We start from the raw sequence: 27,455 nt of genomic DNA, 5'->3' as shown, positions 1-27,455 counted from the left end.
ATACTGTGCTGGGTCTCACAGGGGAGCAGCAGCAGGACCGTCCCTTTGCATGCCTGGAGGCACCAGCCTTGGAGGGGAGCAGCCCCAGACTGTGGGATCCCACATCTCTCCCCCATCCCTGGTGCACCCACTCGGCATCTCTCAGCCACAGCTCCGGCCACAGCCTTCAAACAGCTCCTGTGAAAAATCAAAACTGGGGAAAGAAGAGTGGGAGCAGGCGACAGTGGCAGCTTATTTGTGATCTGCATTGTGTGGGGAGCTCTTAATTAGAGGTAATTAGACTAATTAACTTGCAAATGAGAAACTCGTCTTTTTCTCCTTTTCTTTCACAAGAAAAAATAGAGAAGAGGAACAAGATAAATATTGAGGCTAATTACGTTGTACCTGCTGTAGAGCCCCTCCAGCCTGTGGGATGCTCCTCCCCCACGTGCCCAGTGTGGTGTGTTGTCCCTGTCCAGGTGGTTCTGCGGTGCCTGTTCCCACTCAGGGCTGGTCCCGCTGCATGGTACAGGTGCTCGTGTCCCTGCAGTCCCTGCTGGCAGAGAGGGACCATCTGCCACCCTCTGTGCACTCAGCAGGGATGCAGTGTGTGTCCAGGAGCCCGTGGGGACAGTGGCCTCCACAGCATCAGCCATTGCTGGGACCTAGATGGCCAAGCCCTGGAGATGGCCAGTGCCACAGAGGGCATGGCACCAGTATTGTACCCAAAACCTTCCCCACCAAACCCATCATGGCCCACCCCAGGACTGGAGCAGGGGCGTCCCCTCTGCGGCACCGCAAGGCCCCGGCTGTTTTCCAGCTCTTCCCTCACGGTGTCTCTGGTTTCCCCTCTCTCTGTGCCGAACACCCCGGGGGCTTTGTTAGCACAACCTGGTTCAAATGTCTGATTAGTCTTTAGGAGATCGAGGGGTCAATTTTCCACAGCTCCTTCCTCTCCATTTAACTAATTTAACTGCGCGATTGTTACAAATTTCATTTTATTATAGCGCTGCTGCTCAGTCCAATTGAATTACCAAAATCTCATTTTCTCAGAAGTGCTGAATATGTAATTAGAGGAAAAATTATGCTCCTGGCTGCCTATTAGAGAGGGCTGCATGTGAGCACTGTCCGGGCAAACACATGGGTCCGTGGTGCCCCAGGTGCCCACGCTGGCCATGCAAGCATCTGCGCCACAGCCCCAGCGCAGCAGCAAAGGTGTGGCAGGGACAGGGGCTGTGAGAGGACTCTGGGGGGTGAGAGGCTCTGCAGGATCAGTGCCAGGGTCCAGCTGGGCTCCTTGAGCCCTGTGAGCTCTGGGGCCAGGTGTGGAATGGCAGTGGAGCTGGCGTGGAGCTTGCAGGAAGGCATGAGGCCAGTGGACATGGCCGTTCATCCCACTGCTTACGTTGTCTGGAGCTGCCTGGATCCAGCTGGGCTCTGGCAGCTCCACACAAGGGTTTTAGAGCCCCCAGCCCTTGCCAGCAGGAGGACACAGCAGCTGTTCCCAGGACTGCTGGAGCAGCAGACGGGTCACCCTGGTGTGCCAAGGTGTGCAGTGCCCGAGCACCGGCATCCAACACTGGTGCTGTACGGCTCAGGAGGAGCAGGTAGCTCCAGTGGACGCTGCCGAGGACTCAGATCCTCTCCAGCCCATCCCTGCACTCTGCAGCCAAGTTTGTACCTTATGTGCCACCTGCCCCAACATTTTGGTGGCCACTGGGGACCAAATGCTTCTGGGAATCCTGGCCAACACTGCATAGACCAGGTGTGACTTGCTCCAGCGTGCCTGAAGGAAGAGTTGTGCCGGGAATGCCACCTGCACTGCCAGTGATGCCGGGGACTGCTGCAGGTGAACCCTGGCGTCGCTGACAATGCCACGAGCTGCCACGGGTGAGCCCTGACCCCACCGGAGATTCCGGGCCCTGATCAGGAGGGAGCAGAATGCCGCGTGTCCCAGAGCTCTGTTCCTCCCACTGCTGCGCCTGCTCCTGCCACATCTCCGACGGTAGCGCAGCCGTCGGTCCCTCCCGGTGCAGCGGCACAGGTACAGGCGAGCTGGGAGCTGTCGGCCACGCAGGCGGGGGGTGGCCAGGAGCCCCCCCAAGCACCCCCGTCTCGCCTCGGTTACACAACATTATCATTTCATAATACTCTGAAATATACATGAAGTTGGCTGAATGCAGATGAAATTGCACCATTTACTTCATGAATATTTCATGCAGCTTCAGCTCCGAAGTTTCCAGCTGGCAGAACCAGGGGCTGGGGCCGGACCGTGGTCCCCCTGCCCTGCACTGGAGGTGATGGGGACACGTGCACAGGTGTGTGCCCAGGCCAGCATCTCATCATCCCCACTCCTGCATGTCACATGGCTGCCACCGCTGCATCCTTCCTCCCCAGGCTCCTGTGGACAGAGGGGCAGCAGCGTCCAGCCCTGACTCTGTTTGTGGGGGCTCGGGGGGCCAAGGGTAGGAGCAGGGAAGGGGGAATGGAAGGTGCCTGGACAGTGTGTGGCAGCTCAGAAAAATGGTGTTTCCCATGCCAGTGGGCTGGCCTGCTCCTCCCCACTCGTCCTCTCACACCATCACTGCTGCCCCTCGGGTCCCGCCTGGCCTCATCAGCCCTGCTGCTCTCTGCAGCACTCCTTTCCCACCGGAGCATCCCTGGCAGATGCCATTACCAGCCTCTCACCCCTCCCTGTGCCTCTGTGATGAAGACATCCAGTGCAGCTGCTGCTGCCTCTGGTCCCCACAGCTCCTCACGCCTTCACTGCTGCTTCCCCTGGGTCCTTCCTCATCGTTCCACCCAGCTTTCTGTGAGGTCTGGCCCCACTCTAGGGAGAAGCAACCTGCCGCCACCTCCCACTGTCCCACGGTGAGCAGGGCTCATCCCTCCTGGGGCCAGGGCTGTCCCCATGGTGAGCACCCTGACCCCACTCCGTGAGCAGCTTGGAGCTCCACGGCCGGTGCATGTGCAGGGCCAGGTGCTGCTTTGTATGGATGGTGCAGCATGTGGGGTAATGAAATATTCACAGGTCAGTGGTTCCGTGAGAAATGATGGGGATCAGTCAATTCCTTTTCAGGGAGTAATTTTCTTCCCCTTCACGGCCTCTGTTTCATGTTGACAGTCATTAGCATGAACGAGCTGCCGGGTCGAAGAGGGGACGTTGTGGCTGTCACGCAGATCAGCCGTGCTGGGCACGGTGATGGCTGGGGGGGCCCAGGGTGCATGGGGGGCACGTGGGGCCATACCAGGACCTTCCTGCCTCCATTGGGGCATTTGCTGAGCCCATCTCTGCAGCCCAGCGTGCTACACTACCCTGCTCTGGAGCAGTGGGCACAAGGGCAGATGGTCCCATTGGCCTCCCTGGCTGCTGCCTGCTCTGTCTCCTGCTGGTGGGCACAGGTCCACAGGGGACCTTGGGAATTGCTCAACACCCTTCCCTGAGCACAGCAGTGACCTCAGGCTGCCTCATAATGTGGCAAGGGGATGCCCTGTCCTCCGTGAGCGGGCAGAAGCCACTCCAGGTCACAGCAACGTGCTTTCTGCCTGCACTCTCTGCCCATGCTGTTTGCCCTCTTTGCCCTCCCTGCCCTGCCTGTGCTGCCTGCAGGATGTGCCCACTGAGGCTCTGCAGTTTGCAGGAACACCTAGGGGGGCTCTGCAGATGCTGGGATGAGGGAAGGACCTCGACCCCATTTCCCCCCCACAGGAGGTGTCTGGTTCCCAGCAGGAGGAGTGGGACAACTGCAGCAGTAGAGACCACTGTCGGAGTGGGGAAGTGTGTGGTGACAGGACTGTGTCCCCTCTCCAGCTGCTCCGGGGCTCCACATGCCGGCTTCAAGCCCAGCTGCACATGAGTGGGTGGTGCTGTGACCAAGCAGGTTCAACCATGACCGGGCAGTGCCAAGCCATGACCGGGCAGTGCCAAGCCATGACCAGGCAGTGCCATGCCATGACCAGGCAGTGCCATGCCATGACTGGGTGGTGTCATGCTGTGACTGGGCAATGCTGTGCTGTGCTGCCTCTGCACCATCAACACTGCATAGTGCGGGAAGGGCCCAGCTGCAGGCAGAGCTGGCTGGTGGGAGTTGGCATGGGCTGGAGATGGGAGTGGGGCCAGGCCAAAGCAGCAGGGTGGCCATGAGGCTTTAGAGGAAATTAGGCCTGTCTGTGGTGGCTGCGGCTGTGGTGGCAGCCGGGTGCAGGTGCTGGTGTGCGGCCGATAACCCCAGGCACTCACTCGTGGCACCATCACTGTGCTGGCAGGACGCCTGTTGTGGGCAGGGTTTGGTGGCCCGTGGCAGGGTGCTCGTGGCCAGCGGGTGCCCCATTGTTAGCACAGGGCTCTGCACTCGGCTGATTGCTCTGACCCATCCTCTGGGTCTGGGGGCTCTCGGTGCATTATTTTCTTAAAAAGGAGCAAATGTGGGAAACGGCGTTGTCAGCCCCAAGCTGACAGGCACAATCACCAAAGTGCGGCGTCGGCAGGAACCGGCCCCACACGCTAAATGACTTGAAAGGAAATGGCCTGGATTGTGCTGAGGAGGCAGAGTACAGGGGGAGAAAGCAAGTGGAGCAAACAAAAAAACTTCATTAATTAAAGAAACTCGTTAATGAGGGACATTTAATCAGCTAAAGATGATATCTACCCACTGCCTGCTGCAGCAGCCGTTGCGCAGGGCTGGTGGTGCAAGACTGAGCCATGGGCAGGGCAGGGGACACCATGGAGAGGATGCCAGGCAGCAGCCACTGGGCAGGGGACACCATACAGGGGACTCTGCACAGGGGAACTTGGGCTCCCCATCCCAGCCTCTCCCCTGCTGCCCCTGGGGCTGTGGTGTTTCAGCACAGGGCTGTGCCACAGTCCTGGCAGTACCTGCACAAGCAGGTGGGCAGTGGAGGTGGTGGAGTGCTACTTGTGTCTCCTGTGCCATGTTAAATGCCACCGGCTTTGCTCCAGGCTTGGGCACTGCACTGATCTGTCTCGTTTTAAATGAGGCCAAGGACTATTAATGATCAGCATTTCTTTTATTGCAAGTGCCGAAAGCACTGTGTGGGAGCATTCCCACACCCCAGGAGGAACAGGTACTGTGGGAGCAAGGGATGTGTGTCAGAGCACCTGTCCCTAGCACCCACGGGCCAGCACTGTGCCACAGGCTCCCCACATGGCCAGGCACACCAGGCTGGGAGCACCTGGGCTGCCTCTTCTGGGCTGCAGAGCTGGGTCCCCCAGGACCCCTGGGTGCTCAGTGCAGGGAGGGACCCCAAGAAGGGGCCACAGTAACCGCCTGGGAGGAGCAGGGGGCCCCTCACTGCCCAGGGCTGCCCGGGGATGGGGCTGTTCCAGCCAGTATTGCGGGCAGTGTGGGGTGCAGAGCTGAGCAGCGGCTTTTTCCCTGTGATGTCAGCAAGCATCACACAACCAAACCCACCGGCATCCCCCTCCCCGTGGAACCCTCGCCCCCAGCCCCCACCAGCCACTGAGCAGCCCTGTCCCCGGTGGGGGTGGCTGGGTGCTGGGGGCAGTGGGAGGCACTGGGAGCCCTGGATTTGCATCTCTGCAGCACCCGCAGCCCCGGCGCTGTGAGCAGCAACCGGGGGAACCTAATGGTCCCTGAATGAAATAATACCCGGGTTGACAGGCTCTGCGACATCCCTAATTAATAACTGGTACGAACATGGCTGTCGGGACAGGCTGACGAGGGGCCAGCAGGGCCCAAGATCTGGGCAGGTCGGGACAGTCCCTGTCCCGGCACCCATCTGCATCCCCCTGCCCCCAGTCCCCATGGTGGTGGCTGATCCTGGCTGTGGTGACAGCTAGGATGAGTGTCCAAGGCAGGAGGGATTTGGGCTGCTCCTTTCTCTGTGCATGCAGGCAAGGCAAAGATGGGCACCGGGAATTAGGGATGCAGCAGGGAGGGTCACACTGGAGGTGTGACCGCTGTGACTGTCGGTGTCTGCCTGCTCCCTGGAGCAGGGTTGGATGGAACCCTCCATCCTGCCAGGTGGCATTAGCACCTGCGGTGTGGGCAGGAGTGATGTGGGCAAGAGCAGTTCCTGGCTGCCCGTCTTGGGGCAGCACCGGCGATGGGCTCGGCTCCTGCAGCGTGGCAGCCCCGCCCGTGCTGGCAGGTGCCTCAGGCTGGCGCGTCCCCGAGCAGCTGAGTCAGCACGGCCGGCGCTGCCGGTGCTGCCGATGACTTGCAGATCTGCAGCGGGGCTATTCCCGCTGGGTTTCCATGTGTCCCCGGCGCGGCTCTGCCGCCGCCCTCGCAGGCGCGACGGCCCTGTGGGCTGGGGATGGCAGCTGCCAGTGCGTCCCCTCTGCAGCCCTCTGCCATCCCCCAGCAACATAAATTCGCGACACACACAGTTAAGGAGCTTGTCTCCTCAGGCTGAGCCACAGATGGATTTCACGGGCGAGAGGCTGCCACGGCACGTTGTAAAGCATCTAGGGGGCTGCGGGCGCTGCCCTGCGTGGCCTCGGGGCTGCCGTGGGGGCTGCGGCCGCGCCGTGGTGGGCGGCTGTGTGCGACACACACGTGTGTGAGGGGGGAGAGCCCACGGGGGCACGCTGGGCTGTGAAGATGGGCAGTGGGTGAATGGGTGGATGTGCAGGAAAGGTGCAGGCTGTGGGCTGCACAGCCGTGTGGGTGGCACCTCCAGCCCCCCACAAACCCCCAACAGTCTTCGGCCTTTGGCGTGGGTGCAGCTCACCCAGTTTGACCGGGGCAGCCAGGCCCGCTGCATTAGAGCAAAAGGCCTAATCAAATATTTAGCAGTTAATTGATCCCTGTATGGTGTGTGCCAAGGGGCCATCAGCATTCCTCCCTGCCTCACCTCCCTGCCTGCCCAGCCCCGCTCCCCTTCACTGCCACCACTGGCACTGGGACACTGGCAGGTGCCAGTGCTGTGAAGCCCCCAGTCGGGCTCTGCTTTGCCCCACGTTGGGCTTCAAAATGGGGTCTGCCTGGGTCTCCCTCCCCAAGGGCAGAGATGTGCCAGCTTCAGGAGTTAAACCCCACGGAGAAGTGTCCATCCTCCTACCCAAGCCCCAGTGCACTAGGTAGACAGGGCCTCAGAGGGGGAGAGGATCGGGGCTCAGCTGATAGAAGCATGAGCCCAGAGCCACTGCAGCACGGAGACAGACCAGGGTTTGGGGGGGCTGTGGAGTAGTGGGGTGGGGGGCCTGGGTCTGGCTGCAGGGACCAGGACTCCATCTGTGGGCAGGTGGCAGCCCAGGCACCCCAGGTACACCAGCAGCTAAGGGGGATGGTGCCACTCTCTTGGCAGGGTAACCAGGACACCACGGCTCCGCCGGACGCGATGGCTCAGCCCTACCCCCCGGCCCAGTACCCCCCGCCCCCCCAGAACGGAATCCCCGCAGAGTACGCACCACCGCACCCCCACCCCACGCAGGACTACTCGGGGCAGAGCACAGTACCGGAGCACGCCATGACCCTCTACACACCAGCACAGAGCCACGCCGAGCAGCCGGGCACCGACGCCAGCACACAGTCCATAGCAGGGACACAGACGGTACCGGTAAGGCAGCGGGTCAGGGGGCACGGGGGGGCCGAGGGCATTGCCGGAGCATCTGGGAGGGTGCTGGGGCAGTGGTGCTGCCTGGCTGCAGTCCCACGGGGCACCGGGCTGGGGGCTCCCACCATCGCCTCTCCTCGCAGCACCCCCCCTCAATTCTAATCACTTGTAATCCACCTGCTTGGCTCTGGTCCACCAGATCATGGCAATTACAGGGCTGGAACTCAGCACTGGGAAAGCGCTGAGCTCAGCATTTCCCAGTGCTTCCACGTGGCCCCACAGGCAGTGTCTGCACCCCCACCTCAAGCACCCCCACAGCCCTGCCATCATCCCCCCGGCTCACCAGGATGCAGGGACACCCATGGGGTGCTGCCTGAGGCTTGGGGACCGCTGGTTTCAGGGTGTCCCTGGGAGCAGGCAGGGCCAAGCACAGAGCAGGGGGACATTCCCCAAGACTGGAGCCCCAGCAGGGACATGAGTCTGGCACGGCCAGGGGCTGATGGTGGTGGTGCCTCCCACAGCAGACAGACGAGGCGGCACAGACAGACAGCCAGCAGCTACATTCCTCAGACAACACAGACAAGCAGCAGCCTAAGAGGTTACACGTCTCCAACATCCCCTTCCGATTCCGGGACCCTGACCTGCGGCAAATGTTTGGGGTGAGTCCAGCCCCATCCAGCCACCATGTCACCTGCTCCCTGCTCAATGCTGCCCTGTGTCACCATCGGGACACTGACACTGTCCCCTTCCAAGGGCCCATCCTGTGCGTGGAGTGACACAGAGCCCTTGTCTCCCCTCACTATCCCCTTCCTAGCCCTCATTAGGACTCAGAGCAGTGCTGGCTAATGAGATTTTGGGTGACACTCCCAAAGTCCTGGCAGAGTGGGAGCCATGGGAGGGATGAGGGCTCTCCCCTGCATGGCCCTGAGAGTCCCTGGGCCTGGCCCCCAAGGCAGCCCCTGGCCCATCCCTGGCACAGAGCCCCATGCCAGCAACCCCGGGTGTGGGGCTGGGGGCTCTACGGGCACTCACCCTTCTGCTCTCTCCACTTGCAGCAATTTGGGAAGATACTGGATGTGGAGATCATTTTCAATGAGCGGGGCTCCAAGGTGGGTGCTGCCCACAGCTGGCACCGTATGGCAAGTCCTGGGGAGGGGGTCAGCGGAGCCGGGTTGCCTGGCAGCACTGTAACCTGCTCTCCTCTCCTGCCCCATGGGATCTTGGCATGGGATGCCCCATCTCGGGGTAGCTCCTGCACCAACTGGGGTGGCCCTGGCACTGGAGGGAAGGAAGGGCTTGCTCTGCCCCCCCACAGGCAGCTCATGTCCCTCTGTGTCTGGATGTCTCTGTTGTATCTTCCCCGTTTTCTGTGCCCCTCTCCCAGACTCTTCTCCCAGCTTGTGGGCGATGCTGAGGCCTCAGCCGGGACCCCCAGCCCCTGCGGGGACCCCAGCCCGGGCTCTCCATCTCTGCACTGTGGCAGCCTCACCTCTGCGCCAGCTCTCCTGATTCACCCCCTCTCTCTCTCTGTCCCCGCACCCTCTCTCTGTCTCTCTCTCTCTGTCTCTTTCTTTCTCCTTTTCTCCTCTGCTCACAGGGTTTTGGGTTTGTAACTTTTGAAACTAGCACAGATGCCGACCGGGCACGAGAGAAGCTGAATGGCACCATCGTAGAGGGCCGGAAGATTGAGGTGCTCAGATAAGTGTGCTAGTGCCGTGCCATGCCTGCGTGTGCGTGTCCCCTGCCCGGGCTGCGGGATGCTTGAGGGCAGCTCTGGGTCCTGGGTGCCCCCGGGGAGCTGTGCCCGGCCTTTGCATGTGTCCCTGAATGTGGCACAGGAGCATGTGTGCCGGCTGCCAGGAAGTTCATCGCTTGGCACAAGGAGCGTCCGGCCCAAAGAAACCTCCCATGTGCGGGGAGAGCCGGGATTTCAGCTGGGGCTTTGTTCTGCCTGGTACAGATGGGTCTGGCAGAGACCCCCACCCACAGCCCTGTGCCTGCTGTGTAGCTGCCCCACACTCTGCAGGGAGCTTTAGGGCTCTACCCCATGTGCCGTTCCCACCTGTCCTGTGCCGGAAGGGAGGATCCACTCAGGGCTCTGCACCCTCAGTGCCGGAGGTTACCTGTCCCTGGAGGCTTTGATTTCTCCAAGCCTGGCACAGGCATCAGGCTCTGCCCATTCATCGGCAGCTCTTCACTGGTGGCCGGCAAGCAGTGGGAAGCAGAATGGCACATGGCAGAGGGAATGGGACAAAACGTCCCAGCGGTGCTGAGGGCAGGGAAGGAGCCTGGCAGGGCACAGCAGCGCCCCATGGATGGGGAAAACATGGTCCAACAAAGCCAGGCCTGAGCATGGCACCGCAGCACTCGGGGCATCAGCCACCAGCCTGACCCACGCTCGTTGCTGCAGCCAGGAGGCCTGGTCTGGCTGGGGGTACGAGCAGGTCTGCGTGTGGTGGGGCGGCTGCGGGCAGAGACTTGCCTCGTGACAGCTCCGCCGCAGCCGGCGTCCTTCGCTCCGCACCTGCAGCAGCAGCGAGATGGGCCGAGCACAGCCGAGCGGGCCCTCTGGACCACGGCCTCGCCAGCCCCACGGCCCGCAGGCACTGAGCCCCCGTCCCTCTCTCTGCAGGTGAACAATGCCACAGCCCGCGTCATGACCAACAAGAAGGTGGCCAACCCTTACACCAACGGTAAGGGCCAGTGTCCAGAGAGCAGGGACTGCAGTGGGCAGGGGCATCCCCTGGGCACACTCACTGCCTGGCTGCCGTGGAGCTCTGACTGGAGAGCAGCCACCCCTGCCCAGTGCAGGCGTACAACCCCTCCATGCCCTCCTCCTGCCTGGGGATGGGGCTGTGGCCCCTCAGAGTGCCCCGGGAGCAGTGCCCTGTCCTCACTGGCTCTCTCTGCCCACAGGCTGGAAGCTGAACCCAGTGGTGGGAGCAGTCTATGGCCCCGAATTCTACGCAGGTAATAACTGAGTTGCAGCCGTCCCTGCCACAGGTGCCCCCCAAACGTCAGCTCTGCATTCTGTCTGACCTTGCCACTGCTCAACACAGCAAGCAGCCCCTGATCCCTCTCCCTGTCCTGCACCCCTGCCTGGACCGCTCCCTCCATCCCAACCCCTTGCCCAACATCCCCACGGGGCCATGTCCCTGACAGGCTGGGGGTACAGAGGTGGGCTCTGTCACGGATGCCCCGCTGCGGCTGTGCAGACCTGCTGTGGAAAGCCCATGTGTGTCCCCTCCTCCCACAGTAACGGGATTCCCATACCCCACCACGGGGACAGCCGTGGCCTACCGAGGGGCACACCTACGGGGACGGGGACGCGCCGTTTACAACACCTTCCGAGCTGCGCCGCCACCGCCGCCCATCCCCACCTACGGCGCGTGAGTATCCACGGCCACGGCGGGGCCCTGCTGGGGCGGGGGGCGTGTGCTGGCACTGCTCCGGGTCTGCAGCAGCGTCACCAGGCTCTGACACATCAGGAACGGGCTGCAGCTCCCACAGCACTTGCTTGGCCATGGACTCTCTGCAACCCCCAGGCTGCTGCCCTCAGGGTGACCCATGCACTCACCAGCCTCCTGTGCCCCAAGGCACAGGATGTTATTCCAACCAGGATGGTTGGTTTAATGGAGACTCTCTCCTGACACATGCGGCTGTGCTGGCATTGGGCACGGACATGACCATGGCCATCTGCAGCTGCTCAGCTGCTCCCAGCAGCTATCATGCTCCAGACTCCTCCATCCCTGTAGCACCCCTGGCCCTGGGCCATGCCGTCCACCTGTCCCTAGGTCCCTGCCCAGAGTGCCAGCCTGGACATGCCCTCGAGGGCCTGCACAACCACTCCTCACCCCTCAGCTGCGCTGTTGAGGCAGCTCCCCTCGTTCACCACCCTCATTCTGCTGCTCCCCTCGTCTGGGGACACTGGCCGGGCTCTGACGCCTCCACCTCATTTCCAGGGTCGTCTACCAGGATGGGTTCTACGGAGCTGAGATCTATGTAAGTGACACTGTGCCCAGGGCTGGGCCATGATGGGGACCCCATGCCAGGGCAGGGAGCAGGCAGCACTGGGCATCTCCATGGTGGGCTCTGCCCCTACCACCCCCTTTTCCTGGGAGGCAGAGCATGAACAGAGTGTGGCTCCTCTGGAGCGATCTGGGTGGCACTGCATGGGGTCCTGTGCCCTGTCTTGTGCCCACCAGCCCCCTTGCGGGGCCAGCACCACGTGGGATTTACGGTCTCGGTGCCTTACACCCACGTTTAACCTCTGTGTCTGAGGAGCCAGCGGCGATATTTCAGGCGGGCGCTGAAGGATTTATCTAACGTGGCACCTCATTAAAGCAAGTGGGGAGGTGACATTCTCTCCTCTGGAAATTTAATTTTTTAAGGTTAATGTTTGTGAAAACCCTTGGGGAATGGTAATGAGGCTGCTGCGTGCCCAGTGGCACCAGGACTGGCTCCCCACAGGCCTCACCAGTGTAATGTGCAGTGCCATGGGGCACTCAGCTGCCCTCACCCCGGTGCCCCCCGCCGTGGGTGCTGCCCCCTGACCAGTCTTTCCTCCCTGCAGGGGGGCTATGCTGCCTACAGGTACGCCCAGCCTGCGGCAGCAGCGGCAGCGTACAGTGACAGGTAAGCACCGCGGGCACCGCGCCGGGGGGGAGCCCCGTGTCACCCCCTGCACTGCCGGCTCTGACACCCCCAGCTCTCGTGCACTGCAGGATGGGCAGGGTCAGGCATGGGGAGGGTGTCCTGCAAACTGGGACCCCTGCGCTTCCCTCGGAGCTGGGACTGGAAAGGGCTGGCTCCACTGGAGGGAGATTCCGGGGGGCTCCCAGGCACAGCTGGGCAGGAGGGCTCCAAGGGGAGACAGAACCCCCACTCTTGTCACTGACACCCACCACTGTGTTTGCTCCTAGTTACGGCAGAGTGTACGCAGCAGCAGACCCCTACCACCACACCATCGGCCCCGCTGCCACGTACAGCATCGGCACCATGGTAAGAGCAGCCCCTCGGCCTTCCTCTGCTTCCGGGGGGCTGCAGCCAGCCCGGGGAGGGGGCCAGCACGGCAGCCGGCCAGCCTGCAGGGCATGGGGCACCCCTGCACACGGGGACTGTGGGAGGGGAGCGGGGACAGCGCAGCCCCTCCTGGCTCTGTCTGCAGGAGAGAAGACCCCCCACCCTGCGCCTCTGTTCCATGTACCCCTCACACCCTGCGTAGTCCTGCCCATGCACTCTGCTTCCTGGGGGCTTGGCTACACCCCACGCCAGCTGCCTACTCAATGTCCCAGGGCCCTGCCTGGGGTCTGGGACCCCTTCTCTCATCCCAGTGCAGGGCATTGTCCCCAGGCCCCCATGTAGAGCCACACTCAGGGAGCACTGCACCCCCCTATGCACTGCAGCTCCCTATGCACTGCAGCTCTTGGCTAGCTCTGACAGCATCAAAGATGAAAAATCTCCACTCATGGGTAGGACCTCAAAGCCAACCCACCTTTCTCTGCCTTTTTTTACTCCTTTGGCACCCCCAGCCCCAGGCAGCCACTAGTGAGGGGCCGTGGGCACTCCATCCTGGGGGTTTCCAACCCCATGGCACAGCAGGGACAGGCTCCTCGGTGGGCACATCATGGCGGTGCCATGGCTGGGGCACGTGGCACCCTCTGGCCCCAGGGCAGTACCCATGGCCGCCACAGAGCCTGGGCAGCACTGGGCACCCTGGCCTTGCCCAATCCTCATGTCCCAAGAACAGCAGGAATTTGTTATCAGTTGAAAGAGGAAAAAAAAAGAAGAAAAAAGGGAAGATCTGGGCTTTGCCTCTCTCCAAATACTGATTGGCTTTTTTTTCATCTTTGATGTTGCAGGCTAGTCTATACCGAGGAGGGTACAGCCGCTTCACTCCCTACTAGCAAGACAGACCCAGCCCCCCCACCACTGCCCCCGATGCTCACTAGCACCAAACCAAACCAGGCAGACAGAGCCGAGGCCGAGCCTGCGGAGGACCCGCGGGCGCTGCCTGGGTGGCCGGGGCTGGCGCCGGGCTCTGCGGGGCCATGGCACCCACACCTGTAGGGTTACCTGAGCCGCTCCGTCCCGCCGCCACGCACCTCTCCTGCTCCGTCCGCCCGCCCCGGGGACCGCGGGGAACGGGCCCAACCCTCGGCCCCAGTGGCACCCCATTTCCAGAGCTGGGGTGCAGGGTCCCCCCACAGGCACTGCCCTGGCTGGAGTGCAGAGGGCTCGTTCCCCTGTGAGGCAGGAGGGGATGCTCAGCCCGCCGGGGTGCTCGGCCCACAGGGATGCTTGACCCGAGGTGCTGGGGCATGGGGCGATGGCAGCTCCCAAGCAGCCCCTCTGCCCCCATAGGAGAGAGAGAAGCCGGCGGGGGCTGCCGCCAGCTCTGGAGACAGATGGGGTTGGAGGAGGTGCAGGACCCCAAGGCACCCCTGGGCAATAGCACTTCTCTGGGCTGACCGTGCTGCTCTGCAGAGCTGAGTGCATGAGGCTGGGCTGGCTGTATGGGCTCGGGGGGCCAGGTTGGTGCCTGTGTTCCCCCTGGCCAGTGGCTCAGCCAGGCTGCTCCAGCGAAAGACCTGCCTCTCTTGTTTCTGTTGTAGTGAACCCACGGCTGTTTCCTTCTGGGACCAGGAAGGGCAAAAAATTACACACACACACACACACCAAAAAAAAAAACAAACAAAAAAATTAAAAGCAAAGCAACAAAAAAAGAAAAACAAAGCCAAGCGGAAGCAGCCAAGTGAGTCCCAAACTGTCCACAAGCACCGAGCGAGCAAGTCCCGGAGGAGCCGTGGCGAGCACCGGCGGCCGGACGCGCCGGAGGGACCCGCTGCGCCCCGGCCCACAGCCCGGCAGGGAGGGAGCCAGCATGGGGGTCCGTGGGGGTCCACGGGGCCCTCACCTGCCCAGGCGCAGGGCCTGGGCACCACGTCTTCCTTTCCCCGGTGTGGCAGCGCTGGGGGTGCCGGCAGAGCGTTGCACCCCTGCCTGGCTCGGGGGACCGGGTGACAGGGTGGGGACCCAGCTTCGTGCTGCCCGAGACCCGGCGCTGCCGGCCATCAGCGTGTCAAGTGTGCGAGGCCTCGGCTCCAGTGTGGAACTGGGGCGGCGGCGTGGCCGCGGTGCTGAGGCGTTGCAGGGGACAAGCCTCTGCCTTTTAAAGGGAATTTTTGTTAAGAGGAGCTTGCAACTCGCTTGCGACCCCTTCCCCTCCCTCTATCCCTGACACCCTGCGCTCCCACCCTGCCCAGAGCAGCCCTGACCGACGCCGGGCCAGGGACTGCCCCAATCCTGCTCCTGCTCCTACCTGCTCCGCAGCGTGGGTCATGCTCACAGCCACCCTGCCCAAGGCAGCAGGACCCCCCAGCCCTGGGCGCGGGGTCTCGGCTGCTGCATCACCCGTGGGGACCTGCCTGAGCCCCGGGGTTGGGCTGCAGCCGCTGGCACACTGGCTCCGGTGGCTGATGGCACGGGGTGCTGTGGAGCCCACCCTGGGGTGCAGCCCCGTCCCATGGGCGGCCTCGCACTCAGCCCCTTGCCCCCCACCCACGTGGCTCTGCCACTCCTCAAACCTCACTTTATAGTCTGCAGACGCCCCTGATGCCCCAGCGATGAGCTCCCCCTTTTCTATTCCCGGTGTACATAGCCCCGGCCCCCGCCCGCCCCCGTGTACAAAGCTCCGTCCATCGCTGTACTGGCTTCTCCCTTACAGCACCCCTGCGCCGCCCCGGCGCGCGGGCTGGCGCCGGCCCATCCTGTATGCTTAAAGGTGTGACCATTCTAATAAACAGTATTATTATTATTATTATTATTATTATTATTACAAGGATTATTATTATTATTATTATTATTATTATTATTATTGAAATTATTAATAAAGATTTCTTTCTTCAACCAGGGCAACTCAGGTTTTGACTGGGGTGCTGGTGCGGGGGCGTGGGGCTGCGGCTGCCACAGCAGGTCCAGTCGTGCTGAGCAAGGGGCTGCAGCCTGTGGGTGAGGGGGGGACCTACGGAGCCCTTGGCCTCACCATGACGAGGGAGCAGGGTGCGGCACAGGGAGCCCTTCCTTGGTGGGGCTTAGCCCTTCATTCTTCAAACCATCAAGTAATTCGTTCCCCAGCATGTTCCCGCCTCACCACTGGCACTGATGTCCCTGATCGGAGCCCACATTGTTTGGGGACAGGGCCAGCACACAGAGGGTGTGTGGTTGAGTACCCCACTGCGGGCGCGCTCGCCTGCTTCTGCCTGCTAATTGCTTGCTCACCAGACTGTGAGAAAATAATTGCTGCTATAAATTTTCTCTCCTCCTCAGAAGATGCTCAGGGGAGGCAGCACAGGCTGATGGCACTGGGCTGGGTCCATGGTGATGGGCACAGTGGCCACCCATGCTGGCAGCTCCCCACTGGACTGGGCCCTAAGGGGAGGGGGTATGGGGCTTGGGGTTCTTGGGACAAGTAGCCCCATCCTGTGGACACACAGCTTGCAGGCAGTGAGGGCTGCAGGAGCTGGGGGGCAGGTCACACATGTAGGGGGGTCCCTGCCAGCCCATCACAGGACCCTGGTCAGCACTCAGCAGGCCCCCACGGTGAGGGCTGAGCACAACCACAGATCGGGAGAAGAGGGACCCACCTATCCAGGGTGATGAAATGCAGCCTCTACCATTGGTGTCCCCCACCCGCAGCCCACCCACCACATGGAGGAAACACAACACGGGCTGCACCACGGTTGCTTTAATGCCCATCTGAGCTGGTGCCACTGCCTGGTGAGGAATAGACCAGCACGAGGCGGCCCCAGCGGTCGGGGTCCACGGGCAGCTCATCCCGCAGCACCGGTTCCACCAGCAGCTCCAGCCGGCAGGACTGCCCGGGCGTCGGCCGCGGCACCGGCAGCCCCACGGCACGGAACAGGCAGCCCTGTGCCAGCCCCAGCAGCTGCGGTGCCGTCTGGCCTCGGAGGCACCGGGCACCCTGGCTAAGGACACGGAAGCATCTGGCACGGCCAGGCGGGAAGGACCAGCGCAGGGTGAGGCTGAGTGAGAGCTCCTCAGGCTCAGGGCCCTCCTGCCACCAAAGCTGCGAGGCTGTCACACTGAGCACCTGTGGCGGGGAAGCCGCCATACTGGCCGTGTCCAGCACCTGTGAGGGAACCACAGGGCTGTCAGGGAGCAGCAGGCACCCTCCCACCTTCCCAGAACAAGGGTGGCATCAGGCAGGTGGCTCGAGCTGACAGCGGCAGGCACTCACCCGGACCTCCCCGAGGAGGCAGGTGAAGGATGTCTCCTGTGGGCTGGGCTGCTGGCGGGACACAATCACAGAGAGGTCTCGCAGGCTGCAGTCCTGCAGCTCCAGCTCATAGCACCTGAGAGGGAAGGGGCAGAGCAGGAATTGTACCAGGGAGCCACGGGGTCTCATGCCTGCCTGTGGGGACAGGATGCAGGCAGGGCACTCACCGGCTGGTCCAGCCATGGGAGCCACGGTGGCAGGCAGCAAGCAGCTTGGCAAGTCCAGGCGGTGGAGCCGGGAGGAACCGGGGGTGATACCGACCATTGGGCTCTGCAAGAGGGAGCCAGGTCAGGGGGCAGGGGACTGAGGTGGTGCTCACTGCAGAGAGCATGGCGAGATGGGGTCCTCACCAGGCAGGGAGGTGGGGTTGCCCTCAAGGCAGGTCCCTGAGTCCCAGGTGGTGACCTCCAGTGCCACCACAAAGTCATCAGACTGCGGCCCCTCCAGCTTGTAGAGCAGGGTCAAGAAGAGCTTGGGGGGTGCCGGCATCTGCAAAGAGAAGAGGCTGATGACCCCAAATCCACCCAGAGAGAGAGACAGAGAGACAGAGACAGAGAGAGAAACAAAGATACATTGGGTTAGGTGTGCTGGGCAGTGTGGGCAGAGCCCCAGCTCACTTGCCATGAGGCCCTGGGGCCGCACAGCTTGGGCCATGCTGGCTGTGCTGTGCCAACATGGTGCCAGCCTGGTGCTGAGGAGGGGGCAAAGGGCTTTGCCCCAACTCACCGGATGGCCACGCGCTCCTCGCCGGGGGGAATGGTCCCCTGGAGCCTCAGGGAGCTGCCCCCACACCAGGCGTCCTGCAGGCAGCAGCTGGTGCTCAGCCTGCCCTGGTGTTCTGGGTACAGGGGCTGGATCTCCTGCATGCTCAGGTCATACCAGGGCCCAGACTCTTCGTCCTGCAGCACAGGGAGAGCTGGGCTGGGGGAGCCAAGAGCAGGGACCCCCTGCCCATCCCAACCCAGTCCAGCCAGACCAGAGCTGTCACCCTGCACCTACCTTTCCATCCAGGAACCTGCTGGTGCCCATGCCCAGGCTGAAGGAGGTGGCGAGGGGCAGTGTGCAGATGCTGTGTGTGGGCAAGTACTCAGCCAGCAAGCCCCAGAACCTGGAGGCAAAGGTGGGTGTCAGGGCAGAGCCCCCTGCTATAGTTGCTGCCCTGTATGGCCTAGAGCAGCCCATGTGCCAGCCACAGTGCCCTGGCAGGCACGGTGTCCTGGTAGCCCTGTTCCTGCCGCCCCACAGTCCTCCTGGCCCAGCCCCGTTCCTCCACAACCTTCTGCCGAGCTGCTCTCACCTATTCTCGTTCTGCAGGAAGTTTTCCTCCCCCAGGTGCTCATAGACCCAGCCGGGAGCGAAGATGGCTGCGGAGAGGCTGTGCTGGCGGATCAGGCGCAGGGACTGCAGAGATGAGTGGTGAGCAGCACAGGCCAGACCACGTAGTCACTTTGTCACCTGTCTTGTCCCTGCTCCCCCAGATCCCACTGGCCCCGTGGTGAGGCAGAACACTGTGGGAATGTGCTGTGGCATCTCCCTCTCCAGGGATGGCAGCTTGGGGAACCCTCAGCTCCCTCTCCATGCATGTCCAGGAGCTCTGGGATCCCCTACTCCTCACCAGTTCATCCCCAGATAAGCAGCCCAACAGGGCATGGCACAGCCATTGGTGGGAGCTCAGAGCCCTGCACCAGGGGAGGTCCAAGGTCCCATTCTGGCCCAGCCCTGTCACACTCACCTTGTCAGTGTCGAAGCCACCACCGATTACGTCCCCACGGGCAAAGACATCGACACCAACATAAACGTCAGCGTGGCGTGGCCCGGCCAGCCTGAGTGTGTGCTCCAGCTGCTTCTCCTTCCAGTTGTAGTTGGTGAACAGCCCATCACAGGCATCGAAGAACACCCTGGGGATGAGGGTCAGGGTGGCAGGGTAGTTGCTGTGGCTGTCCTCACAAACACCCCCCCACACTGAGGGCTGCACAGGTCATGCCCTGACTACTCCTGCACAGGGTTTGGGGTGGGCTCACGCCCCCCACCCAGGTTCAATTTTGCCGACCTCACCTGTTGTCCTCATTCAGCTCATTCTGCCACCTCAGCGTGCCATCCTGCAGGACGCTGTCGTACCAGATCACCAGCCCCCCTGGCACAGCGCTGTGCACCCGTGCCGTCAGGTCCCGCAGGAAGGGGGGCAGGTTCCCCACTGCTGCTGCCTGGCAGGAGAGAGCAGGGAGAGGTGGGTGAAGGGTGTGGGATGGGGTCTCCCTATGGGTGAAATACGAAGGCAGGGAGGTGGGCAGGGAAGGCAGGGAGGTGAGCAGGGGGAAGGCAGGAAGGTGAGCAGGGGGAAGGCAGGGAGGTGAGCAGGGGGAAGGCAGGGAGGTGAGCAGGAGGAAGGCAGGGAGGTGAGTAGGGCCACCATGACTTACGCTCAGCGTGTTCTCGATGTTGACCAGCCAGCCATCGAAGCGGTAGTGCTGGGCGATGCGGGCCAGCTGCTCGGCCACGGCACCGAACGCCTCCTCCCCGCCAGCCAGGAACGCCTCACACATCTTCTCCCCGTCCGTCCACTCCGTGATGAATGTGCCTGGGGTGACGGCAAGGGCAGCATCAGCCACATGCCCCAGTGAACCCACTGCACGCCCGGGGCTGCCCCAGGCTCAGCCCTGCCCTCACCCAGCACGGGGACGCCGTTCCGGTGTGCCGCGTTGGTCCAGACCACGGGCGGGATGGTGACAGTGTGGTGACTGAAGTAGACAAAGATGTCGATGTAGCGCCAATGGTAGAAGACGTAGGGGTTGCGTGTGGCTGAGCCCTGGATGAACCTGCAGAGAGAAAAGAGGGTTGGGCAGTGTAGGAAGGACGCTGGCAGATGCTGCAGGGCTGGGTAGGAACCTGACTCACACCTGAGAGCTGTGCACAGCTGTGGCTCTGACCCAGCCCTGAACATCCCAGCCTGAGCAAGGCTGCTGAGCACTGGCATCAAAAGCCAAATGCCCTATCCCTGCCCACCTGTGGCTGAGCCAGAAGGAAACATCATCCAGAAACAGAAGCGGTTTGGGGGTTGAGACATCAAGCCCCGCTACTGCATCTCCCCTCCACCCAGCACGTACCTGTCCTCCAGGTACCCGCCACGCATGTCATGGCACACCAGCGTCCGGGGCCTCCTGCTGTGGAGTGGGGGCTGGCGTTTGGCCAGCGGCACGGCCGAGATGTTGAAGTCGTCGTTGCTGTTGGGCTGCCAGGCCAGCAGCTCTTCCAGGCCAGACAAGAAGAAGCTGATGGGCTCTGTCGTCTTCGTGTCGAAGTACCTCGCTGGGGGCGGTGGGGAGACGGGACAGGGTCAGCAGAGAGCACTGCCTGAGCAGCTCGCCACCGGCACTGGCATCAGACTGTCCTCATCCCGGCAGGGCCCCAGCGGTGCAGCGGGCCCCTCTCACGGTGCCTCACCTGGCAGGGGCTGCGGGCGGTCATTGATGGTGTCGTGCAGGACGGTGGTTCCCAGGGTCTCCGCCGCCGGCTGGATGCTGCCCCGGGATGGGGGTAAGTGCCGGGCCGGACCAGCACCGCGGTCAGCGCCCTCCGGGGCCCCGCGAGCCCGGGCACCGGTCCCCATCCCGGTCCCGATCCCTATCCCGGTCCCCATCCCCATTCTGGTCCTGATCTTGAACCTCATTCCGCTCCTAGTCTCGGTCCCCGCCCCGGCTCCGATTCCCATCCCGGCCCGATCCCCACCCCGGTGCCCATCCTAGTCCTGGTCCCGATTCCCATCCTGGTCCCCGTCCTGGCCCCGGTCTGGGTCCCGGTCTTGATCACAGCACCGACCCCGGTCCCGATCGCGGCCCCGGCCCCCGCCATCCACCTCCGCCGCCGCCGCCCGGCCCGCTCCGCCTCCGCCGGCTCCTCTGCCCCGGAGTCGGTTCCCGTCCTCTTCCCACGCCGCCCGGGCCCCTCCGGCGCCTCCGCCATGGCGCTGCTGCCGCCGCCGCTGCCGCACTGACCGCGGCGCCGCCGCCACCGGGCCCGGCTTTCCCGGGGGCGCGGCCCCGGAGCTCCGCCCTCGCCGGCCCCGCATCGCCCCCGGCACCGCCCGCGAGCCACGGGGCGGGACGTGTCCTGGGATGCACCGCGGGTCCTGGAACAGGGGTGTGAGTCCTGGGATGGGGACGTGTCTCCCGCGATGGGACATGTATGCTGGGATAGGACGTGTGTCCTGGGATGGGATACATGTCCTGGGATGGGATACATGTCCTGGGATGGAACCACATGTCTCTGGGTGGACTTTATGTTCTGGGATAGGACATGCGACCTGGGATGGCACAAGTGTGCTGGGATGAGGGGCCATGTGTCCCAGGATGGGGATGTGTCTCCCAGGATGAGACATCTGTGCTGGGACCGGGCTGTGTGTCCTGAGATAGAACATGTGTCCCAGGATAGGATCTGTGTGCTGGGATGCAAACTGTGTCCCATAGCAGACCCTGCTGTGCAGACTGGGATGGAGATGGTAGCTGGTCCTGAGGGGCTGGTGCTGCCAGGAGGCTTTGGCCCTGCCATGGGACTGGGCTGGGGCCCTGCTGCCCACACCACACAGGCACAGCAGTGGATGCCCTGACCAGCCTCACCTGGACATCCTCCATCCCCCACCTCCCCACCCGTGGTGCCAGGGCTCTATTTGAGTTCAGCCTGAGCCCCCACTCCTCTGTCTGATGTGCTTGAGGTGCTGGTCTCCAGCTGCAGCCCTGATCAGCCCAGCCATGGACCTGCCCTTCCAGACCCTGACTCCCAGCTTCACCTCAGACCTGACTCCTCTCTGTGGCCGGATGATCTGGACTCTTGGCAACCCTCCCCAGCCTGCCCTGTTCCCAGGCTGACAGTTCTGTCACTGTGCTCAGCTCCCAGCCCTCAGGACACAGCCGATCCCGTGCAGACCCAGCACAGGATCCCTGTCTCTCTAGGGACAGTCTGCCCTTCCCTCTCCACTCCCAGCCCGACAGCACTGTACCAGCCCACAGCTCTCGGGAAGCCCCAGCACTCCAGAAGCAGAAACCTGTCGTGAGCCCTTTGGAGCCTCCATACACACAAAGCAAGAGGACACTGAGGATGTGAGCAAGGCTGGAAACGTGGGGTGTTTAATGTAGCATGAGCTGTACAGGGAGGTCAGAATGCTGCCCCACACCACTGCGGCATCTACACAAACAAGAAGCCTGGCCATCAGATAATCTAACGGAAGAGGAAGTGGCTGAGGCCAAAGGTTCTGTCAGGGCTGCCGGTGGGGAGCCAGCCCCTCCCCAGCAGAGGCTGTGGCGAGCAGTGACGGGACCTGCAGAGGGAACTGATGCAATCCATTCCCACCCAGCCCCATGCTGCGACGCCTGCCCCACTGGCCCCCAGCTCTGCAGAAGGAAAGGGGGCCCTTAGTGGTTCATTGCTTTTCCTGATGGTGCTGAGCACCTTCTGCCCATTCGAGGCAGGGAACACAGCATGGTGCATGGAGGGAGGAACACAGTGCACGTGTCTGCGCTGGCTTGCACCAGGGCACCAGCAGTCATGCTGTTCCCCTGGTGCCAGCTCAGCCAGTGCCACAGGGGGCTCTGCCCAGCAAACCCGGCTATGGAGCAGGTGGAAGGAGCTCCCTGCCCACCCCAGGTGAGCAGCTGCTTCCCAGCCACAAATGTGGCAGAGGCTGGAAATGGCTCCAGCTCCGCCAGGTGCATCTGATCAGTCTCAAGAAGCTGGAGTGGGGGAATTCACACACTGAGGCAGGTGCTGAGGGTAGTAGCAGAAGGGTGGGTGGCTAACAGCATAATGGGGGTGGCATGCCCAGGATGAGAGGGCACAGGGGCTCCTTGGCCACCCGGCCTGGTGCAGAAGGAGTTGGGGGGGGCTGGTGTTCAGGGGTCTCCACTGTACTTGATGAGGTGGCCACTGAAGGTGATGTAAGTGTCATACTCATCGCTGAAGACAGCGTTCTCACGCTCGCCCTTGTAGAGCCGCACCCAGACCTCGTCCTGCTCCCGCAGCTCCAGCATGACGCTCTGGCTCTGCATGATGCTGCGGTCACTCACCTGGGCGTAGAGGATCACTACCTCTGCCCCGTTGTGCATGATGTGCAGGTAGGTCTCCTTCTGGTTCCAGGTGTGCACATTGAGGCTGAAGTAGTAGATCCCAGGGACATAGCAGTAAAACTTGCCCGTGAACATGTTGAAGTGGCTGTAGAGGTTGACAAACTCCGTGTCGAAGATGAGGGTCTGGTAGTAGTCATTGCTGTGCAGGGGTTTCTTGCGGCCCACCGAGAAGGCGGCATAGTGGCTCTTGCAGCGCTCCCCCGGGGCGCCCATGCTGCCCTTCTGTCCCTTGGGCCCTGCGTGGCCCCTGCTGCCGGCCACCCCCGTCTTGCCAAACTTGCCCTGGATGCCACGCTCGCCACGGTCCCCCTTCTCCCCTGGGCAGAGCAGGAGGGAGAGCTGGACTGTCAGGCGAGGGCCAGCACTGAACCCACACCCTGAAAGCCTGTCTGCCTTACAGAGAAGGATGGAGGGAGCAGGCATGTCCCAGTCCTGCCCTGCCCCTACCCCCCTCCCCTGATGCTGCTGCCCAGAGGCCACCAGAGCAGTGGCTGCTCACACCCTGGCGTGGCTCTTGCCCTCTGCTCATGCAGGGTACTGGACCACAGGTACCACCCCAGGTTCTTGCTCCCAGTCTGTGCAAGAGCTGGCACTGGGAACCCAGTTGTGGGGCACACAGAGTGGGGTCCTACTAGCCCTCACCTTTCAGGATGGTCATGTTGATCTGAGGCAGAGGCTGGTACTGGTCGGGTGGGGGGCAGCAGCGGACACAGCGGGGCCGTGGGGGCAGCCCCTCCTGGGCACCATCAGCCTTCTGCTCCCGTGTGGCCCTGGCAAGGCAGAAAGCAAAGCCCAACAGGGAGCTACGGAGGGGGCGGGGGCCCTCTGCGGCACCAAGGCTGCCTTGGCCCCCATTTTGCAGTGCCCTGGCCCTGGGGTCCCCTCACCTGGCAGCTTGGTGCCGGGCTGGGGCCTCTTCAGCATCTGTCCACCACTGCTGGTCGGGACTGGGTCCAGTCTGGCTCCCCACAGGGCAGGACAGCAGCAGGCAGAGCAGCAGGACACCGTGCACCCACAGCCCCTCCATGCCTTGGCAGTGCCCTGTGAGGTGCCAGGGACAGCTGAGGGGGACAGGAGTGTGGAGATGCCCAGCCCAACCATGCCCTGCATTGTCCTGGGACAGGACCTGTGCACTGCACAGTCCTAGGCTTCTGGCTGGACTGTGGGACACACTGTCACCCCAGTGAGCACCTGGGGAGACCCACATTGGGGCAGTGTGGAGGCTCTGGGCTCACCAACATGTGGGCCAGGACCATGCAGTCTCCCAAGTCCTGGCACACGCAGCAGAGGGGATTACCTGGAGAGCTGAGGGTGGAGCAGAGCAGCAGGCTCTGGATGACCAGCCAAATCCTGGGCCGAGTGCTACTGCTCCTGCTCAGCCTGGCTTCAGCTGCCTCCCATGAATGCCCAAGAGCAGCAATTTAGGGTGTCAGCACCTGAAAAATTACAGGCAGCTCCAGATGCCACGAGGCAAATGTCAGCGTGCAGCCCTGCCTGTGTGGGGGACTCCAGCCCTGTCTGGGGAGCATATCTGCATCCCCACTCCTGCAAGGATGCAGCACAGGCTGCACAGGCTCTGCAGGGGGCTCCTGTGCCCCAGGGGCTGCTAGCCAAAGGGTTTGCAAGGGCACAAGAACCACTTCTCCAGAGACATGGATGTGGGCTGGCAGCCCCAGCTCAGAGCTGGCTACCACAGGGAGAAACCTTCCTGGGAGACCACATCCTATGTGGGGCCAAAACAAATATTTGCAGTGGTGGTGGTACCGTGGCCCAGCCCGGGCCCTCCATGGCCCTTCCCTGCCTTATCGCAGCCATATCTGATGGAGACGTGGGGCCAGGCACGCAGCACCTTGTCCTTTGGCCCCGAGGCGCCAGGCCCCGAGCCTTGGCCAAACAGGTGTGTGGCACTGCCCAGCGCTTGGCATCCCGCGGCAGCAGGGTCTGAGGCGGTGCTGGGCTGGGATGGGGTTGGCTGCTCCCCAGTCTCCTGTCTTAGCCAGGCACCTCCCTGGGTTGGGACTGGGTGCGGCCTTTGCCGTTCTCCCCTCCCAAGCGGCCTCCCCCGGCACCACCCAGCCATGCTCCACAGCTCTGACAGGATCCCAGAGCACCGGCCCAAGGGGTGAAGGGCCTGCGCAGCCCTGCCCTGCCCTATGTCCTGGGGGTGGGCGAGGCTAGGAAGGATTTTGGGGCAGAATCCTGTTGTTTTGGTGAATGCCCGTTCTCGGAGCACCGGGGCCCTCAGTTGGTATTGGGTGGCTGTTACTCTTGTTCCCAAGCCGGGGGTCGGGGGACTGTGTGTGCTCCCGCAGTGGGTGCGGAGGGCGTTCGAGGCCAGGGCGGATGACTGGATCATGAGTCACTGGAACCGGGAAGGGGCGAAGGGATAGGGAAAAGCTCCAAAGGGCTTTTCCCACTGCTTGCACCCTCTGCTAAGTGCCTCACCCCTTCGCGCGGTTCCTGGGCCCCTCTGTCCCACCATCTCTTACCCCATTATCTTGGCCCATGTCTTGGTGCTGCCGGGTGTGGGGAGAGGCAGGGCTGTGGGCACTCAGCTCTGAGGCAGGGGAGAGGCAGATTCATGGATAGAAGCATGGAGAAGGCCAAGTAGGGGCTCATAAGCAGGTATCACCCAGCTTGGCCCTGGCTCTGCTCACCCTGCCTAGCCTTGAGCCGCTGAGCATGGCATGGAGCATGCCAGGAGTTTGGAAAGCCTGTGGATTTCCCTCAGCTCTGAGACCATGAAACCAGACGTTCCCCCAGGACCCAGAGCAGGCTCAGCCCTGGGGAAAACACAGTGTCCCAGGGAGCTGCTCTGTGAGGAGAAACTTCACCAGGAAGCACCAGACAGTGCTTCCCAGGCTGTTGGGAATGGAGGCAAACATGTGGCACACACAGGGCACTTGGGGCTCTCTGGGCCCCCAGCACGTCCCCCCTGTACCCCACAGGTGTGCCGGGTGGGAGGTGCTCACGTGCGTGTGGGCACACACAGCCCTGCCAAGGGACGCGGTTTTTCCCGTCAGGGTTGGATGCTCTCCAGGAACGGTTGGAGATTTAAACTCAGTGGCTGCGGAAGCCTTGGGACTGCAAGTCAAAACATCCCAAAATACATTACAGGTAGAGATAAAGAGCAGGATGAAACAGAACAAACCCTGAGGGAGGAACAAGGGGCTCAGGGTGGCATGTAGGCAGCAGGACCTGCACCCCCTGCTTGTCCCTCCACTCAGAGTGGTGAACACAGACTTCCCTGCTCCACAGCAGCTGGAGCTGGGATGCCTCTGGGGTCGTGCTGGTGGGACAGGACCCCCACATTCTGCTGCAGCAGCTGGAATAGTTGCAGAGCCCTTTTTTCCCCCCTGAAGCAGTGCAGACCCGGCAGGCAGCAGTGCGGGGGCTGCGCGGGGTGGTTGCAGCCTTCCAGCTCCTGCAGCACCAGTAAGATGTTGTGCAGGGGACCCCAACAGCCAATGTGTCCCCTACAGAAATGCTGGGGAGGGGCCAGCCTCACTGGGCGGAGGTGGGGCACACGGACCGGTGCCCCTCGCTGGACCTGCCCCAGGGCATCCGAGATCCTGGCGACCCTGGCGAGGCGGAGCCGCCTTCGGGTGTCTCCGCAGGGATGCCGCAGCAGCCACAGTGAGCATAACACAGTGCAGCTCTGGGCCTGGTGCCCAGGCCTGCAGAGCTCCCCAAAACCTGCCCCCCACGTACCTCTGGGGCAGGGCTGCTCCCTCCCGGCGCTGCCTTTGCTGCCCTAGAGCATCCCCCGGGCCGGAGCAGAGCCTGCCCGCGGCCGATCGGTGCCTCCCGCTCCGGAGCCTTCTCCTCGCTCGGCCCGGGCGGAAATGCACTTTTTGGAAGCGCAGGAGGCAGCCAGGCGCGGGACGAGGCTCACAGCCCTCCCCCGCCAGATGTGCGCCCGCGGCCGCCTTAACCATGTGTGCTCCCGGGACCGGCCGAATTAACCGTGTGTGCTCCCGGGACAGGCCGAATAAACCATGTGTGCTCCCGGAACCGGCCGAATTAACCGTGTGTGCTCCCGGGACCGGCCGAGTTAACCGTGTGTGCTCCCGGGGCCGCCGCACCGCGCCCGCGCCACGGACGGGGCGGGCCCCGGCGGGTGCCGGTGGCCCCGAGGCAGGACCCTGCCCCATGCCGGGAGCGTCGCCGGCCATTCTCAGCCCCGAGGGCACCGGGGCCAGCACAGCCCCACCGGGAACCAGCTTTTGGCGGTCGGACACGCAAACGGGTCCCACACCGCAGGGCTGGGTCTGTCCCGCTCCCCACACCCCAGTGGCAGAGGGACACCGGGGACAGCCGGCACAGCGACAGAACCTGCTGCAGGCTGGGGCCGGGCTGCACCGGGGACTGCAGCGAGGTCATGCCCTCCTGGCAGCCGGGCTGTGCCCACCCCGCAGGGCCGGCTCGGCCCCCGCCGCTGGGCTCCATCCTCCCGCGTGCGACACCCGGCCTGGCGGGGCCCGGCCCGGCGCGGACTACAGCTCCCGGCAGCCCCCGCG

General features: G+C 63.0%; 3 protein-coding genes across 14 annotated transcripts in view; 1 reads left to right on the top strand and 2 right to left on the bottom strand.

The window, feature by feature from the left end:
- Positions 1-15,343, top strand: part of RBFOX3 (RNA binding fox-1 homolog 3) — a 142,192-nt gene extending 126,849 nt beyond the window's left edge. For 7 of the 9 annotated variants that reach the window (XM_039390251.1, XM_027717021.2, XM_027717029.2 and 4 more), the window contains 11 exons: positions 7,273-7,524; positions 8,043-8,180; positions 8,577-8,630; positions 9,119-9,211; positions 10,154-10,214; positions 10,438-10,491; positions 10,778-10,910; positions 11,484-11,523; positions 12,095-12,156; positions 12,444-12,522; positions 13,383-14,129. In XM_039390251.1, coding sequence (XP_039246185.1) covers positions 7,273-7,524; positions 8,043-8,180; positions 8,577-8,630; positions 9,119-9,211; positions 10,154-10,214; positions 10,438-10,491; positions 10,778-10,910; positions 11,484-11,523; positions 12,095-12,156; positions 12,444-12,522; positions 13,383-13,427 — 1,011 coding nt within the window. In that variant the 3' untranslated portion in view covers positions 13,428-14,129. The other 2 variants (XM_027717000.2, XM_027716991.2) reach the window with 2 other exon arrangements.
- A 908-nt stretch (positions 15,344-16,251) lies between these two features.
- ENGASE (endo-beta-N-acetylglucosaminidase) lies at positions 16,252-20,814 on the bottom strand. Its single transcript, XM_027717420.2, has 14 exons — positions 20,673-20,814; positions 20,261-20,337; positions 19,924-20,125; positions 19,487-19,635; positions 19,240-19,397; positions 18,875-19,023; positions 18,552-18,717; positions 18,117-18,220; positions 17,819-17,927; positions 17,546-17,718; positions 17,170-17,324; positions 16,987-17,089; positions 16,781-16,895; positions 16,252-16,672 (listed from the first exon to the last, which is right to left on the bottom strand). Exons 1-14 carry the CDS (start codon positions 20,777-20,779, stop codon positions 16,268-16,270), a joined length of 2,172 nt encoding a protein of 723 aa, XP_027573221.1. The 5' UTR covers positions 20,780-20,814; the 3' UTR covers positions 16,252-16,267.
- Positions 20,815-21,911: 1,097 nt separating this feature from the next.
- Positions 21,912-27,329, bottom strand: C1QTNF1 (C1q and TNF related 1). Of its 4 annotated transcripts, none has more exons than XM_039390253.1 (5): positions 27,271-27,329; positions 24,233-24,371; positions 23,823-23,976; positions 23,578-23,705; positions 21,912-23,252 (listed from the first exon to the last, which is right to left on the bottom strand). In XM_039390253.1, exons 3-5 carry the CDS (start codon positions 23,960-23,962, stop codon positions 22,702-22,704), a joined length of 819 nt encoding a protein of 272 aa, XP_039246187.1. In that variant the 5' UTR covers positions 23,963-23,976; positions 24,233-24,371; positions 27,271-27,329; the 3' UTR covers positions 21,912-22,701. The 4 variants fall into 4 exon arrangements, with proteins under 4 accessions (XP_039246187.1, XP_027573026.1, XP_039246188.1 ...); XM_027717225.2 differs by lacking the exon at positions 27,271-27,329 and adding an exon at positions 26,647-27,057; XM_039390254.1 differs by lacking the exon at positions 27,271-27,329 and adding an exon at positions 25,593-26,068.
- Positions 27,330-27,455: the final 126 nt, after the last annotated feature.

Source organism: Pipra filicauda, unplaced genomic scaffold (assembly GCF_003945595.2).
Source record: "Pipra filicauda isolate LSUMZ 115617 unplaced genomic scaffold, ASM394559v2 scaffold80_size11013439_pilon, whole genome shotgun sequence".
NCBI lineage: Eukaryota > Metazoa > Chordata > Aves > Passeriformes > Pipridae > Pipra > Pipra filicauda.
This window is presented reverse-complemented; position numbering and strand designations above follow the sequence as displayed.

What these genes read in the sequence shown, in the direction of transcription:
- ENGASE (XM_027717420.2), bottom strand. Translation starts at nt 20,779, where the DNA reads ATGGCGGAGGCGCCGGAGGGGCCCGGGCGGCGTGGGAAGAGGACGGGA. An exon ending in ACATCGAGAACACGCTGAGC is followed by an intron (nt 19,024 to 19,239) that starts GTAAGTCATGGT and finishes CTCTCCTGCCAG; the next exon opens with GCAGCAGCAGTGGGGAACCT. An exon ending in GAGCTGAATGAGGACAACAG is followed by an intron (nt 18,718 to 18,874) that starts GTGAGGTCGGCA and finishes CCTCATCCCCAG; the next exon opens with GGTGTTCTTCGATGCCTGTG.
- C1QTNF1 (XM_027717216.2), bottom strand. Translation starts at nt 24,142, where the DNA reads ATGTGGGTCTCCCCAGGTGCTCACTGGGGTGACAGTGTGTCCCACAGT. An exon ending in GCCCGGCACCAAGCTGCCAG is followed by an intron (nt 23,706 to 23,822) that starts GTGAGGGGACCC and finishes CTGCCTTGCCAG; the next exon opens with GGCCACACGGGAGCAGAAGG. An exon ending in CAACATGACCATCCTGAAAG is followed by an intron (nt 23,253 to 23,577) that starts GTGAGGGCTAGT and finishes TGCTCTGCCCAG; the next exon opens with GGGAGAAGGGGGACCGTGGC.